Genomic DNA, 14,591 nt, shown 5'->3' on the forward strand with positions numbered 1-14,591 from the left:
TTTTTTAAAAAGAAAGAAAAACAACAAATTTCAGTTAAAAGAATAAAAGTAGAAACATTTTATTGCTTCATTCTTTCTTTATACTCAAATAGTGTAACTAACTCCATTTACTCTCTACTTAGTATGATCCAGACTTTTAAGAGACAGACTTTACCCATATATTCAAGCAGGCAGTTTTATGCATCTGGTGTAGCAGTTGCTTGTTCCAGTTTTTTCAAATTGCTTTTGTACACAAACTTTACCTGTATATTGAAGCAGACAGTTTGGGCCATCCAGTGTAGCAATTGCTTCTTCCAGTTTTTTTAAATTGCTTTTGTAGAGTGAGTTTTCTCCTAAAGACATATACTTGTTACTGATTAAGATACTTTGGCTTTGATTTTGAGTGCCTGTGGTAGTGGGATCTTTGTATGATCTCTTGAGCAGTACACAGGGTCAGTGGTCTCTGTGATTCCTCAGTGACTTACGGTACGGGTATTACTTGGGGTTGTGGTGAAGTTTAGCTGGGGACCTGGATACATACTTAGTCAATCTTTGGGCCCCATTAGTGGCAGCAGCACACTGAGTGTGCCTATTTTTAGGTCCAGCTTACACTGGCTCCAGTGTTTGTGGGTACTAGAGGGCTATTCTTGGTCTTCCAAGTGGCTTGCTAGAAACAAATATTGAGACCAGTGCGCCCAATGTGTGGGTGGGTTCTCAGGCCCCTAGCATCTGGTGTGGTGTGGGTGATGGGCAGTAGTGGTGTTGGAGCAACCCACAGGGACACAAGCAGTCCATGTTGGTGTTAGTAGAAGCTGCAGTGGGTTGGGTAGGCTAGTCCCCAGTCCCACATCTGTCTGTAGCAGGGTGGTGGATATTATGCTCTGTGTTTAGGAGAGCTTGTTTTCCCGTCCTTCCCCCAGTTGGGTGGCACCTGCAGCTACCTCACCTCAAACTCAGCCTGAGGGTGGGGCACAGCCCAGCTTTAAACTTTCAAAATGGTGCCAGCTGTGGGCTTGTGACCAGAGAGACTGGGGACCCCTCAGGTGAGCAGCATGGGCAAGAAGCTGTGGGGAATGTGGTCCACTTGGATCTTGGTCTTACAGCAGCCCATTGGAGAACACTGGGTATTGTCCTAAGTATGCATAGGAGAGCCTGACTTCCTGTCTCTCCTTGACCAAGTGGTGGCTGCAGCCACATCAACTTGAACTCAACCCAAGCTGGGGCATAGCCCAATATTAAACCACCAAAATGGTGCCGTGGGCCTGGGAGCAGAGAGCGAGGAGTCCCTCCCAGGTATGCAGTGTAGACAAGAAGCTGTGAGAAGTGTAGTCTGGTTACATGTCATTCTCACAGCAGCCTGCTACAGAGCAGTGGGTATTGTCCTAAATATGTGTAGGATAGCATGGTTTCCCTGTCCCTTCTTGGCCAAGTAGCAATTTCAACTGCATCGTCCCTAACTCAGGCCGAGGGCAGGGCACAGCCCAGTGTTAAACTCTCAAAATGGCACCTAGGGGCTGGGACCAGAGAGGGTGGGGCACCTCCCAACCAGTGTGGGCAAGAAACTGTGAGGAGAGGAGTCTGTTTATGTCTCAGTCTCACAGCATCGTGCTGCAGGGCAGCAGGTACTGTCCTAATTATGCACAGGATAGCATGTTTAATTATGCACAGGATAGCATATTTACAACAGTTCCTACTGCCCTGCAGCAGGATGCTGAGACCGAGATCTCCCTGTCCCTCCTTGGCCAGGCAGTGGCTGCAGCTGTGCACAAGAGTAATTTAAATTGTCAGGCGAAGCAGTTAGAAGGTTCGGAGGCAGTCATAGTGGTGGTGAAGAGAATGACCTTTAGAATCAAAATCCCTGGGTTTAAATCCTGATTCTACCACTTATTACATGTGTGACCTCAGGTGAGCCACATAAATTCTCACTGTCTCAGTTTCCTTAGCTGTACAATGGGGATAATAATAGTACTTACTTCATAGAATTATTGTGAAGTATAAATCAAATAACAAAGAGTTAAGAATAGTATATGTATCTGTTATTATTGTTGTTTTATGTATGTATAGTATGGAAATAACTGCTAGTTCAAAATTGATCATTTAACATCTGCACACAATAGTAGAATATTGACTAAGTAGGTTATTTCTCCTTTTTTTTTCAGTGCAGTTAGATAAATCTCTTGAAATACAGATAGATTCATTTCAGTTTGCTTTCAATTTTAGTATTTTTCCCCTTCCCATCTTTTTTTGAGACGGGATCTCTTTCTGTCACCTAGGCTGGAGTGCAGTTGCATTATCATAGCTATTATCATAGCTCATTGCAGCCTCAACCTCACTGGGCCCAGGTGATCCTCCTGCCTTAGCCTCCTGAGTAGCTGAGACTACGTTACAGGCATAAGCCACCATGCCTGGCTAATATTTGTACTTTTTGTAGAGACAGAGTTTCACCATTGGAAGAAAGCCAAAAGGATTGGTTGACCAGGCTGGTCTTGAACTCCTGAGCTCGAGAAGTTCACTCCACCTTGGCCTCCTAAAGTGTTGGGATTATAGGTGTAAGCCACCATGCCTGGCTGCATTTTCCCCATTTTCTATAGGATTTCTGGTCTTTTGTTTGCTTTATTATTATTATTATTATTATTTGTATATTAAGGATATTAGCTCTTATCTGTGAAACATGTTATGAATATTTTGTCTGTTTGTCATTTGTCTTTTGACTTTTCTTATGATGTCTTTTGTCATGCAAAAATGTTATTTTTTATGTAGTCATATTTGTCAGTCTTTCATTTGACTTTGAGTCATAATTAAAGACTTTCCCTTCAAATTGTAGAGGAATTCACTCATGTTCTTGTCTTAATATATTTATAGTTTCATATTTTGCATTTAGATCTCTAGTCCATTGAATTTTTTTATTGTGTATATTATGACAGATTCAATCTTAATCCTTTTCCATTGAGTAACCGGTTAGTTGCCCCCTAAAATTTTATTTAAGGCTAGATGTGGTGGCTACACCTGTAATCCCAGTATTTTGGGAGGCCAAGGCAGGGGGATCACTTGAGTCCAGGAGTTTGAGACCAGCCTGGACAACATAGTGAGAACCTGTATCTACAAAAAAATATAAAAATTAGTCAAACATAGTGGTGCACACCTATAATCCCACCTACTTGGGAGGCTGAGGTGGGAGGATCGCTTGAGCCTGGGAGGTTGGGGCTGCAGTGAGCTCTGATCATGCCACTGCACTCTGTCCTGGATAACAGAGCAAGATTTTGCTTTGTCTGTTGTCACACTACTATAAAGAAATACCTGAGACTGGATAATTTATAAAGAAAAGAGGTTTAATTGGCTTACAGTTCTGCAGGCTGAACAGGAAGCATGGCAGCATCTGCTTCTGGGGCAGCCTAAGAAAGCTTTTACTCATGGTAGAAGGCAGAACGGGAGCAGATGTCTTACACGGCAGGAGCATGACCGAGAGGGGTGTGGAGGGGTGTCACACACTTTTAAATGACCAGATCTCACAAGAAGTTACTCATTATCACGAGAACAGCACCAGCAGGGAAATCTGCCCCCATTATCCGGTCACCTTCCACCAGGCCCCACCTCTGCATTGGGGATTACCATTTGACATGAGATTTGGGCGGGGACACAAATCTAAACCATATTACCTTATTCAAAAAATACATATTTTTATTATTTTTATAAACAATTAGAGGAAAGCTGAAAAAAAATGTAAAGACCATCTTTGCCCCAATAAGTTGAGATGTTATCTTTATCATATACTAAGGTTTCATATGTACTTGGGTCTGTTTCTGGAGTGTCTAGTCTACTCATATATTGGTCTGTTTATTCATATACTACTGCCACACTCTGTTCTAAATATAGCTTTGTAAGATGCTTAGCCTTCCATCATAGTTCTGTATTTTCATTGTTTTCCTGGCTATTTTTGCATGTTTCTTTTTCTTTTCTTTCTTTTTTTTTTTTTTTTTTTTGAGATGGAGTTTCATTCTTTTTGCCCAGGCTGGAGTGCAATGGCACAATCTTGGCTCTGCAGCCTCCGCCTCCTGGGTTCAAGCAATTCTCCTGCCTCAGCCTCCCAAGCAGCTGGGATTACAGGTGCCTGCCACCACACCCAGCTAATTTTTTGTATTTTTAGTAGAGAGAGAATTCCACCATGTTGGCCAGGCTGGTCTCAAGCTCCTGACTTCAGGTGATCTGCCCGCCTCGGCCTCCCAAAGTGCTGGGATTACTGGCATGAGCCACCGTGTCTGGTCACATGTTTATTTTCTAATGAACTTTAGTATCAAGTTGTCTGGCTTCATAAAAAACCTTGTCGACATTTTCTGTTGGGATCACATTAAATTCATAAGTTAGGAGAGAACACATACCCGGATGATGTTGGGACATCCTAAGAACAAGGATGTCTTTTAATTTGTTCAAATCTTCTTTTAAGCCTTTATTTAAGAATTTTTTAAAATTTATTTATATTAGTTTTGAATGGTTTAAAAATGCTTATTTCTAAATAACTTACCTTTTTCATTGCTATTATAAATGTTTTTTATTCCATTTTATCTTCTACCTGTTTATCATTCATATATATGAATATTACTGGTTTTGCATGTAAATTTTATATCCTGCTGCCTTGGTGAATTATTGAATTAGTTTTATTATTCTCTGGGATTTTCATATATACTATCATGTCATCTAAAAATAAAGATATTTTTGTTTGTTTTGTCTTCTCCACTTCTTGTTTCTTTAATTGTTTTCCCTTATCTAATTGCATTGGCTAATATCTCCAGAATAATGCTAAATAATTGTGGAGACAGTGGCATCCCTGCATCCATTCTGATCTCAATGAGCATGCCTCTCTGGATTCCGTATTAAGTAATATGCTGGCATTAGGATTAAAGTATATATGTTTATGTTGTGGGCGTATCATCTGTTCCCTTTTTCGTCAAGAATTTTTGTTAGGAATGAATGTTGGATTTGAACAAAGGCTTTTCAGCATTTTGGATATAATCCTTTGACTCATTAATGTGATGTTATTTTATCAACTTTCTAATGTCGAACCATCTTTCCATTCTTAATGAACCTCATTTCATCACAGTGCATTATTTCTTTAGTGTTAGACTTTATTAACTAATATATAACTTAGAATTTTTACATTAATATTTATAAATGATTTTAGTCTGTAATTTTTTTTTCTGTACATATGTACTGTCTTTATTAGGCTTAAGTATCATTGCTTCATAAAAAGATTGTGGAGATTTTCTTTCATTTTCTATGCACCAAAACTACATGTATATATATGGATTTGGGGTTATCTGATTGTTGGTAGACAGTTCTAAATTCTCCATGAGTCTCTTTTCATTTCTGCACATCTTGCAAGTTAGGCGCTAACTGCCCTTTGTTTCCTACTACCACAACTTTTATATAATACAAGACATCTTCTAGCCTTAGAAGATAGAGATCATATCTCCCTCTAAAGGAAAGGGCAGATTTCCTTGCAGCGCTAGAAAATACTAATAGTACTCTCTCTGGAGCAAAAAGCAAATTTGTTTATGGTCCAATATAATAATGTTTTCCTTCAGACAAAAGGACAGGCCTGCTTACTGCCTACTGTAAAATGTTCAGGTTCCATCCTTAGGGTTCTTATCTGGAAGTGCAGCCTACTGCAAGACCAGATACTATCTGGCTGTCTTTGCATAGCACTTTGGGGCTGGGGCTCAGGAAACCCACCCCAAAATGCTCATACTCTGGCTACTGCTACTGCTGTGAGTAATTAACTCTTTTATCTCTGTGCCAGAAGTCTTGTGTTTTCTACCAGCATCCATGAAATTGTGACAGGTTAACTTGTTAGCCACAGGTGGGGGTAAAATCTCACATTCTTCATACATCTTAACACTGATCTTCATTTCTATTTTGTTTATTTACTTATTTTGAGACACAGTCTGATCTTGGCTCACGGCAACCTCCGCCTCCCAGGTTCAAGCAGTTCTGTCTCAGCCTCCTTGAGCAGCCGGGACTACAGGGCATGCCACCATGCCCAGCTAATTTTTGTATTTTTTTTTAGTAGAGATGGGGTTTCACCATATTGGTCAGGTTGCTTTCAAACTCCTGACCTTTGGTGATCCACCTACCTCGGCCTCCCAAAGTGCTGGGACTAAAGATGTGAGCCACCATGCCCAGGTGATACTAGTCTTTAAAGTTGTGGTAAAATTCCCCTAGAAACCATTTTGCAAAGTAGTTCCTTGATAGCGTTCTCTGTTTCTTCTATGGAAATCAGTCTGTTCAAGCTTTTTACCTTTACGGTTCACTTTAAAATTTTTGACACGATTATTTATCTGAGGTAGAGGGAAGGGATGTCTTGAATGAACTTTATTTGTACATTGCATTTTATTTTCCTTTGGGTCTCCTTGGTTATCTTCCATGAAGAATCATTATTGTCATTTTAGGCAACTACAGTGCCTTCTTAACTTAAAGTAAATAAGTGGGAAAGTATGTTTAGTAGCCAGAGTTATAAAGATTAATGTCTTGTCTGCGTTTATTTTTTACAGGTGGTGGTTTATTTTTTATAGGTGGTGGTCACAGTCATAAAGGTGAATGTTCTGTTTGTTTTTCTGCAGGTGGTGGTTGTACAGGCAATTAGTGCTCTCTGTCAGAAATACCCTCGAAAGCACAGTGTCATGATGACTTTCCTCTCCAACATGCTCCGAGATGATGTAGGTAGACTACTTTTTAATCAGAGGAAGTTGCTCTCTTAAATTCTTAGGATTGCCATGAAATAAATACCATCATGTTTTAAGGAGATTACTTTATAATATCAGTATGGCTCTCAAGTAAGGTCACTGTCTGATTACTAAACATGCCATTGCTTTGCTTTCCCACTTGGAGAAAAAACACTTTTGTTTCTTTCATAAAAGGTGGGAAATGAAATTTGCATATTATAAGCATGAACCTTGGAGTGTAAGCATTTTTCTAAAATGTGTCCTTAGAATGAATGGCAATTTTATCTTCTTTTTTGCCAGGGAGGCTTTGAGTACAAGCGGGCCATTGTGGACTGCATAATCAGCATTGTGGAAGAGAACCCTGAGAGTAAAGAAGCGGGCCTGGCCCACCTTTGTGAATTCATTGAGGACTGTGAACACACTGTTCTGGCTACTAAGATTCTACACTTGCTGGGCAAAGAGGGCCCCAGAACACCTGTCCCCTCCAAGTATATCCGCTTTATTTTTAATAGGGTTGTCCTGGAGAATGAGGCTGTCAGAGCTGGTGAGTCGTTGGGACACTGTTACTGATGATGCTGATCTTTTGAAATACTTAAGAGAGTGATATGAAATTGGAAAATGAAGTTGCGGGATCTATTGGATGGTGGGATTTTAGAGCATGCTTAGGGCCCAGATGTCTTGTCTTTGTACTCCAATTTCCAGCCTCATTTTTGCCTTAGATTAGAGACAAATAACCCTTGGCTTTCAGTTTGATAGGAATACTATGATGGCTCATCCATTTTTTTCAGTGATAGCCACAAGTACGAATATTTGTAGAATTTGTGTATGTTTGTCTGTAGGTATTTTTAAGTGACTTTTTCCTCTCTAATCTTTCTTCCCTTAGCATACGAATAGATCCAAATCTCTCCCATTAGAGATGTAAACTCTCTGTGAGCCTTTTACTAGCTCCTGACTCTATACTTTCCTTACCCTCTGAGATAAACTTGAAGTACTCATTATTAGCTGCCTCCATGAATTCACTATCTGTTTTCTCTTCAACTCAGTATTATCTAGCTCTGTCCCTTAAAAATCCTCTGAAGTAATTTTATTGAAAATTATTTATGGCTGGGCGCAGTGGCTCACGCTTGTAATCCCAGCACTTTGAGAGTAAAGTAGCAGGCCTAGCCCAACTTTGTGAATTCATTGAGGACTGTGAACACTGTTCTGGCTGCTAAGATTCCACACTTGTTGGGCAAAGAAGGCCCAAGAATGCCTTGGGAGGCCGAAGTGGGCATATCACGAGGTCAGGAGTTCGAGACCAGCCTGTCCAATATGGTGAAACCCGATTTCTACTACAAAATACAAAAATTAGCTGGGCATGGTGGCATGCACCTGTAGTTCCAGCTACCCAGGAGGCTGAGGCAGTAGAATTGCTTGAACCTGGGAAGTGGAGGTTGGAGGTTGGAGTGAGCCAAGATCATGCCACTGCATTCCAGGCTGGGTGACAGAGTGAAATTCTGTCTCAAAAAAAAAAAAAAAAAGAAAGAAAAATTACTTATAAACTAGTTGTTAAAATATAAAATCAAGTTAGATGCTTTAATATTCTTATCTCTGTTTACACTCAGTCCATTTAATGTACTATTGACTGAACACTTCGTGAAACTCCGTAGCCTTGGTTTCCACAATAACCTACATGTTTCCATCACTCCTCACTCTTATTTATAGTGCTGCTTTTCCCAGCCCCATTCCTTAAGATGTTATTTCTCTGTAGGGTTTTGTCTTCTCAGCATCTACATTCTTCTGGTGATCATTTTCAGAGCTCTGCTGATAGGCTGTGACACCAGTCATGTCTCTTTCCTGAACTTGTTTACCCAAATAATTTAAACCACTTCAAATTCAACCTGAAATTCACACTAACCCAAACTGAAATCCTCACGTTCATTATCCCCTCAGTCATCAAAGTGCTTTTAATTGTGTCTCCTTATATTTCTTCATTCTGTCTTCTGTTTTCATGGTGCTGTTTGAGGCTGTCATCCATTTCAGATGCCTAACTAGTGCGACTGCTTCTAGATTCACACATATCCAGCCTATTCTTTACACTCTGCTAAAAACAAGGACATTCAAATATACAAATTTAGCTCATATTTAATATCCTTCAATAATACTGTTGAGATTAAACCGTGCCTAATTTTGTTTTATTTCTACTCTCTCCCTTGTCTCTTCTTGCTCTCCAGCATGGGTCCTATGCTCAGCCTTGCCCAGCTGTCCAGTAATATACCGCACTTTATTCTCTGGGCAGGGGCCATTTGAACTTCTTATTTTCTCTGCCTCTGATACTCTTATTGTGCCTTTTTCCTCTGGCTGACAGTACTTGTTCTTCAAACTTTAGCTCAGGTCATTTGTGTCAACTCCTTGTCTTACTTTTCCACCACCAATTCTGATTTAGTTCCTTTCAATGTATTCACATAGCATCCTGGATATATGTCTTCCATGGACTTACTATGATGTGTTGTGATTCTCTCTCTACGTAACTGTCTTTCCCACTAGAGTATAGCTCCTTGAGATCAGGACATGTCTTTTATCTGCCCCAGTACTTAGTACAATTCCTGACAAAAGTTTGGTGCAATGAATCTTTATTGAATGAAAGGAATTTTAATAATAGAATTTCTTTTTATGCTTGGGGCTGGTTGTTTGAGATAAGAGCTTAATCACATCAGTGTGATATATAAGGAGTTGTGGTGGGGTGGAGATAGAGCTCTTACAGAAAATCTCTATGAACCTTTTCCCTCAGTGCTTGGAAGATTTTCCTATTCAGGTTCCCTTGGGCTTGGAGAATTCTGTTTATGGTTAACAGTATCAAAGAAATAAGACCAAGAAACACTCAATGAAACAAGAGAATTCGTCTCTAAACATGGGGACACTTTTCTAATTGCCTTTTTTTTTTTTTTTTGAATGATTATTGCTTAACTCTGAGAAACCAGTATTTATGTAGCATAACTATATGCTTCATTATAGCTGCTGTGAGTGCTTTGGCTAAATTCGGGGCTCAGAATGAGAGTCTTCTCCCAAGCATCCTTGTACTGTTACAGAGGTAAGTTAAATAATGTCTTTTTAAAAAATATGAGAATTCCATATGGTTAAATAGTGAACTCCTCATTGTATCATAGGGCAGATGCACTACAAGGCCTAAGAGTAGACCTGCTGGAGTAAGTCAGGGGCAACTGGCAATTTCTTTCTCTTTTTAGTAATTATGTTTACCTCTCAGTCAATTTGATGTACTATTGACCGAACACTTCATGAAGTGTCCTAGCCTTGGTTTCCACAATAGCCTACATATTTCCATCACTCCTCACTCTTATTTATAGAGCTTCTCTCCCCAGCCCCATTCCCTAAAAGATTAGTTCTCCATAGCATTTTATGTGCTAGGTACATGTCGCATTTGACTTTGGCTTTCTTTCACATGATTTTGAGAAAGTGACTTAAATACATGTGCCTCAATTTGTACAACAGGGGCTTACTTTAAAATGATGTTAGATAATTCACTATGCAGTTGAAAATAATAGTTTTTCATTTTCTTCATGACTATTTGATGGGGAAGAGACTTGCTTTAGCAACCTGTGATTGCATCTTACAATTGAAGCAGATAAATTACAAGTCAAAGGTTGGCTAGTTTACATAAAACAGATTGTCATCTGAGCAATAACAATTGATTTTGGAATTTATCTTTTTAGTATCCTTGGAAAGTATCATACTCCCATTTCCTAATTACAGAGAAGTCTAAGTCTAAGGAGCATGTCGTTACAGATGGAAGAAAAGACTCCAGACTGCTATTTCATGTTCTTGTGCTCCTCATTATTTTAATGCTTACTTGTGTAGTGCTTATGATTCACAATAACAGTATTTCTTTAATAATTCAGAACAGTACCCAAGATTTATTTGTGGAGACTTCAGGAGCCACTATTGGCTATTGTCGAGCACTTTTTAAAAGATAGTATCAGATGATGACCTGAGCTCCGTCCTTCAGATTTGGTAGAACTATTAGAACTATTTGGTAGAACTATTTCTGATAGTAGAACTATTAGAAATCTTTGGGGTCCTGTGACATAACTATTCTGTTTCCCCTGGACAGGTGTATGATGGATACTGATGACGAGGTACGAGACAGAGCTACCTTCTATCTGAATGTGCTGCAGCAGAGGCAGATGGCACTGAATGCCACATACATCTTTAACGGTCAGTGAAAGCCAAGGATGTACGCTTTTGTTCCTCAAATGGTGTCTTGGAAGCATATTTCGTGATTTGCATATGAGCTTACTTCATTAGGCGAATGCTTGGTTTTTGTCTTTGAATGCACTTTCATTTCTAGAGAAACCTGTGTTTATGGGATATTTTCTAATTTGGTAATGGTAATTCCTACGCAACAATCTATAAGAATATAGATTGGGCCCTTAAATTTTTTAAGAACATTGCTCACACATTCCTGGTTCTCCTTGAACTCCCTCTTGGATGGGTTTGCCTTTTTCCCATATAGCTAAGTTGCTTTCTTTTCTGGGAGGTACATATATTTTGTTGAAAATGTGTATGCTCTGCTCCCATGTTTCCTTGAATGAAATAAGTCAGTTTACAAGTTTATAAGGCAGTTTCAATAACATCCTTATTTTTATATTTAAGTTATAAAGCTTTTGGTTATATTTTTCTCTTCCTTCAGAAAGCTTAGATAAATACTACAAATCCAGGCCTGTTTGGTTTCGAGGATTGGCATGTGGTTATAATGCGGAGATTTCTCGTTTCATAGGCTTGACGGTCTCTGTACCAGGGATGGAAAAAGCCTTACACCAGTACACATTGGAGCCTTCAGAAAAACCATTTGACATGAAATCAATTCCTCTCGCTATGGCTCCCGTCTTTGAACAGAAAGCAGGTAATGGGAACAGTTAACTCTATTAGTTTTTCTGTGTATAAGTAGTTTTGCAAAACTAAAAAATATTAGCATATTTTATCTAATACTCATTTAGTTGTCACTCCTCATAAATCTTTTAGATTTAAGACATATTTTTATTAGAATTAAAAAAACTCCTGGTTTTTACATAAAAGCAATAATATGAAATGCACTCCAAGATGAAGGTTTTTTTTAAATGCAAATGTTACAGTAGCTGAAGTCCATTGCCACTGTGCATCTCAGAGCAGCATTAGTGCTGTCGCCTCCTATTTTTATTTTCTGAAGTTGATAATCTCTAAGTTAATTAATTTTGTTATTGGAGGTTTGTCTTAAAAGAATTTATGGAACACAATTATGAAAATATTCCCAAAGAATATCTAACTTTAAAATTTGAAGAAAAAAAAAAAGACATAAATGTTTAGTGGTTAGAACACAAAACTGGGAAGAAACAGTTTTATGCTTATTTTCAATTTTTCTGTTGACATCAGTAATTTTTCCTATTTTGATCATGAGAAGATTTTAAAAATAAATTGTTTTTCCTTTTCTGAGTAATTTTTGTACATCCCAGTCCATTTAAAGTAAATTCTATATTTTTAGGGCTTACTTTATGGTTTTACAACATATGTTCACTAAATACATTTTAATTTGAGTGTCCTCCACCAGAAGTGACAGATAACCTATAAGTATGATTTAGTAATAGCTCATTATATATCTGCTAGAAATGTCTGCTCTCATCTCTGTCTGTATTTGTAGCTTGATAGTAGGGGGAGAAATTCACTCACTTGCTCATATCTGTCTTTATAGAAATCACACTTGTGGCTACTAAGCCAGAGAAGTTGGCTCCTTCCAGGCAAGACATTTTCCAAGGTATGATGATTTGATGGTTAAAAGTAATAATCTTGCCCCTAGGCATTGTAAATATAATGAAGTCCACCAATTTTATTCAATTTGATCAGTTCTTAGTATAGGAAATATGTGTGTGGCGGAAGACCATAGGGTATAGTTGCCAAGGCTACCTGGAGTCCATGAACTTCCCAGTTTGTAATTGCTAACTGGGATTGTTGTTTTTATCTGTATCTTGTTGGCTAACAGGGAACTCATTCTAAAATAAATAAGTATTAAGTTTCTTTATTTTTTTTATTTTTATTTTTTTGCTTTTATGAATATATAAGCTCACTTACTTAAAAGATTATTTCACTAAAGCTTGGGGACATACTAGTTAAATGTTCAACTATTAGTAAGGCTGTGAAAACTAAAACATTTTTTAAGCATCCAGAGTGAAGTCTTTCTCTGTCTTCTTCATATCCTACATTCTTTTTTCTTGATAGAACAATTGGCTGCCATTCCTGAGTTTATGAATATAGGACCCTTGTTCAAGTCTTCTGAGCCTGTTCAACTTACAGAAGCAGAAACAGAATATTTTGTTAGATGTATCAAGCATATGTTTACCAATCACATTGTGTTCCAGGTAAGATAATACCCTTGGCTCCTGTAGGGATTTAGTATAAGCTGGTATGCTTTGAGACAAATATCCTTTACCTGTAATTCTAGTCTCTTTTATAGAGAATTAATTTGGCAGAATTTCTGGTTTTCTTGCTTAACACCAGAGCTATAGAGATCCCTTCATGTGATGGGTAACTTTTGATGGTTAAAATCTAAAGAACATAAAACTGAAATGTGTGAAGAAGTCAGACAATATAAAGTATAACCAACTTTTTAAAATCATCACTTAACATCAAGGTAGATTAAGCGGGCTATCTAAGAACTTAGATTTGACAGCCATCAGACTTCTGCCGTCTCGTTGGGTACAGCAGTCTCAGGAAAGAGAAAAAGCTGATGAATAATATAAACAAAAGACCTCAAGAATAAGGCTCTCCCTGTTGCCAAAAGAAGAATCTTAGGAGGAGACCTACCCTGCTCTTTAGAGATAGAAGGTATATTGGGTTCCAGAGCTGAGTTATGAGTGGGAAGGATAACAAATTGTTATCCTTCACAACTTGTCCGTTTATTGACTTTTCAGTTTGACTGCACCAACACTCTCAATGACCAGCTGCTGGAGAAAGTGACAGTGCAGATGGAGCCATCAGATTCCTATGAAGTGCTGTGTTGTATCCCAGCCCCCAGCCTCCCTTATAACCAGCCAGGAATATGTTACACTCTTGTTCGCTTGCCTGATGATGACCCTACAGCAGGTACTAACCCTCAGAAGGGCAGAGATACTTATGTGATTCAGAATGCGTTACTTTGTGAGCTCTTCAGCTATCTGGACAAATGCTCAGGTTAAGAATGTGATTCTCTTTTAGAATTTAATGTAATGATAATGAGTGTGTGTGTGTGTATGGGTTTGTGTGTGTGTGAAAATATATATTTATAAAATTGGTTACTGCTGCAGGCATACTAATTTTAAAACTAAATCTCTGAGTATAATTCGCTGGACATTTAATCTTAAAAGAGAAACTGCATGTGTATAGCAGAACTCAAGCTTTCTGTTGGAATAATGTGACTACTGTGAGAGTTCATGTACCTGATGTCTCCCATGAAGATTTTTGACCCGCTTCTCCTTGATGTTTCTATCGAGTTAGATGGAACTTGGTTATATAGTAGATTGTTGGCATTTAAAAATACATCATTTTTTGAAGGTCCTGTAGCATAAGGCTGGTGTCTGAGAGTATGTCTCAGCTTAGTGAGTGGCTTAGCCAACGATGTGTGTCCACATTAAGAAGGGCTTTGTAAGTCTCTGCTTCACCCATATGCAGTCGAAATAGCCCCTGAAAGACAGCCAGCTAGTGCCAAAAGTAGTATTTACTTATTTGGAAACGTGGGAAGGTCTTGTGACGTATCTCTTATGAATGTCAAGTATTTATTCTACTTGATTCCCCTACCGCCATTTTCCCACTTGATTTCTTCTCTTCTCATATTCATTGCACAGTGCTCAAAACTGTTACCCAGTTTTCAAAGAAATAAGCACACACACCACA

The 14,591-nt window shown here is 38.6% G+C and overlaps 1 protein-coding gene across 1 annotated transcript in view; it reads left to right on the top strand.

Annotated features, from left to right (window-relative positions):
* Positions 1 to 14,591, top strand: part of COPG2 (COPI coat complex subunit gamma 2) — a 140,702-nt gene that overhangs the window by 85,179 nt on the left and 40,932 nt on the right. Inside the window, exons 13-20 of the mRNA XM_003920989.4 lie at positions 6,594 to 6,689; positions 6,996 to 7,239; positions 9,690 to 9,765; positions 10,804 to 10,907; positions 11,470 to 11,595; positions 12,418 to 12,480; positions 12,942 to 13,081; positions 13,634 to 13,805. Coding sequence (XP_003921038.1) covers positions 6,594 to 6,689; positions 6,996 to 7,239; positions 9,690 to 9,765; positions 10,804 to 10,907; positions 11,470 to 11,595; positions 12,418 to 12,480; positions 12,942 to 13,081; positions 13,634 to 13,805 — 1,021 coding nt within the window. The remainder of the gene's footprint in view (positions 1 to 6,593; positions 6,690 to 6,995; positions 7,240 to 9,689; positions 9,766 to 10,803; positions 10,908 to 11,469; positions 11,596 to 12,417; positions 12,481 to 12,941; positions 13,082 to 13,633; positions 13,806 to 14,591) is intronic.

Source organism: Saimiri boliviensis, chromosome 10, assembly GCF_048565385.1.
Source record: "Saimiri boliviensis isolate mSaiBol1 chromosome 10, mSaiBol1.pri, whole genome shotgun sequence".
NCBI classification, from domain to species: domain Eukaryota; kingdom Metazoa; phylum Chordata; class Mammalia; order Primates; family Cebidae; genus Saimiri; species Saimiri boliviensis.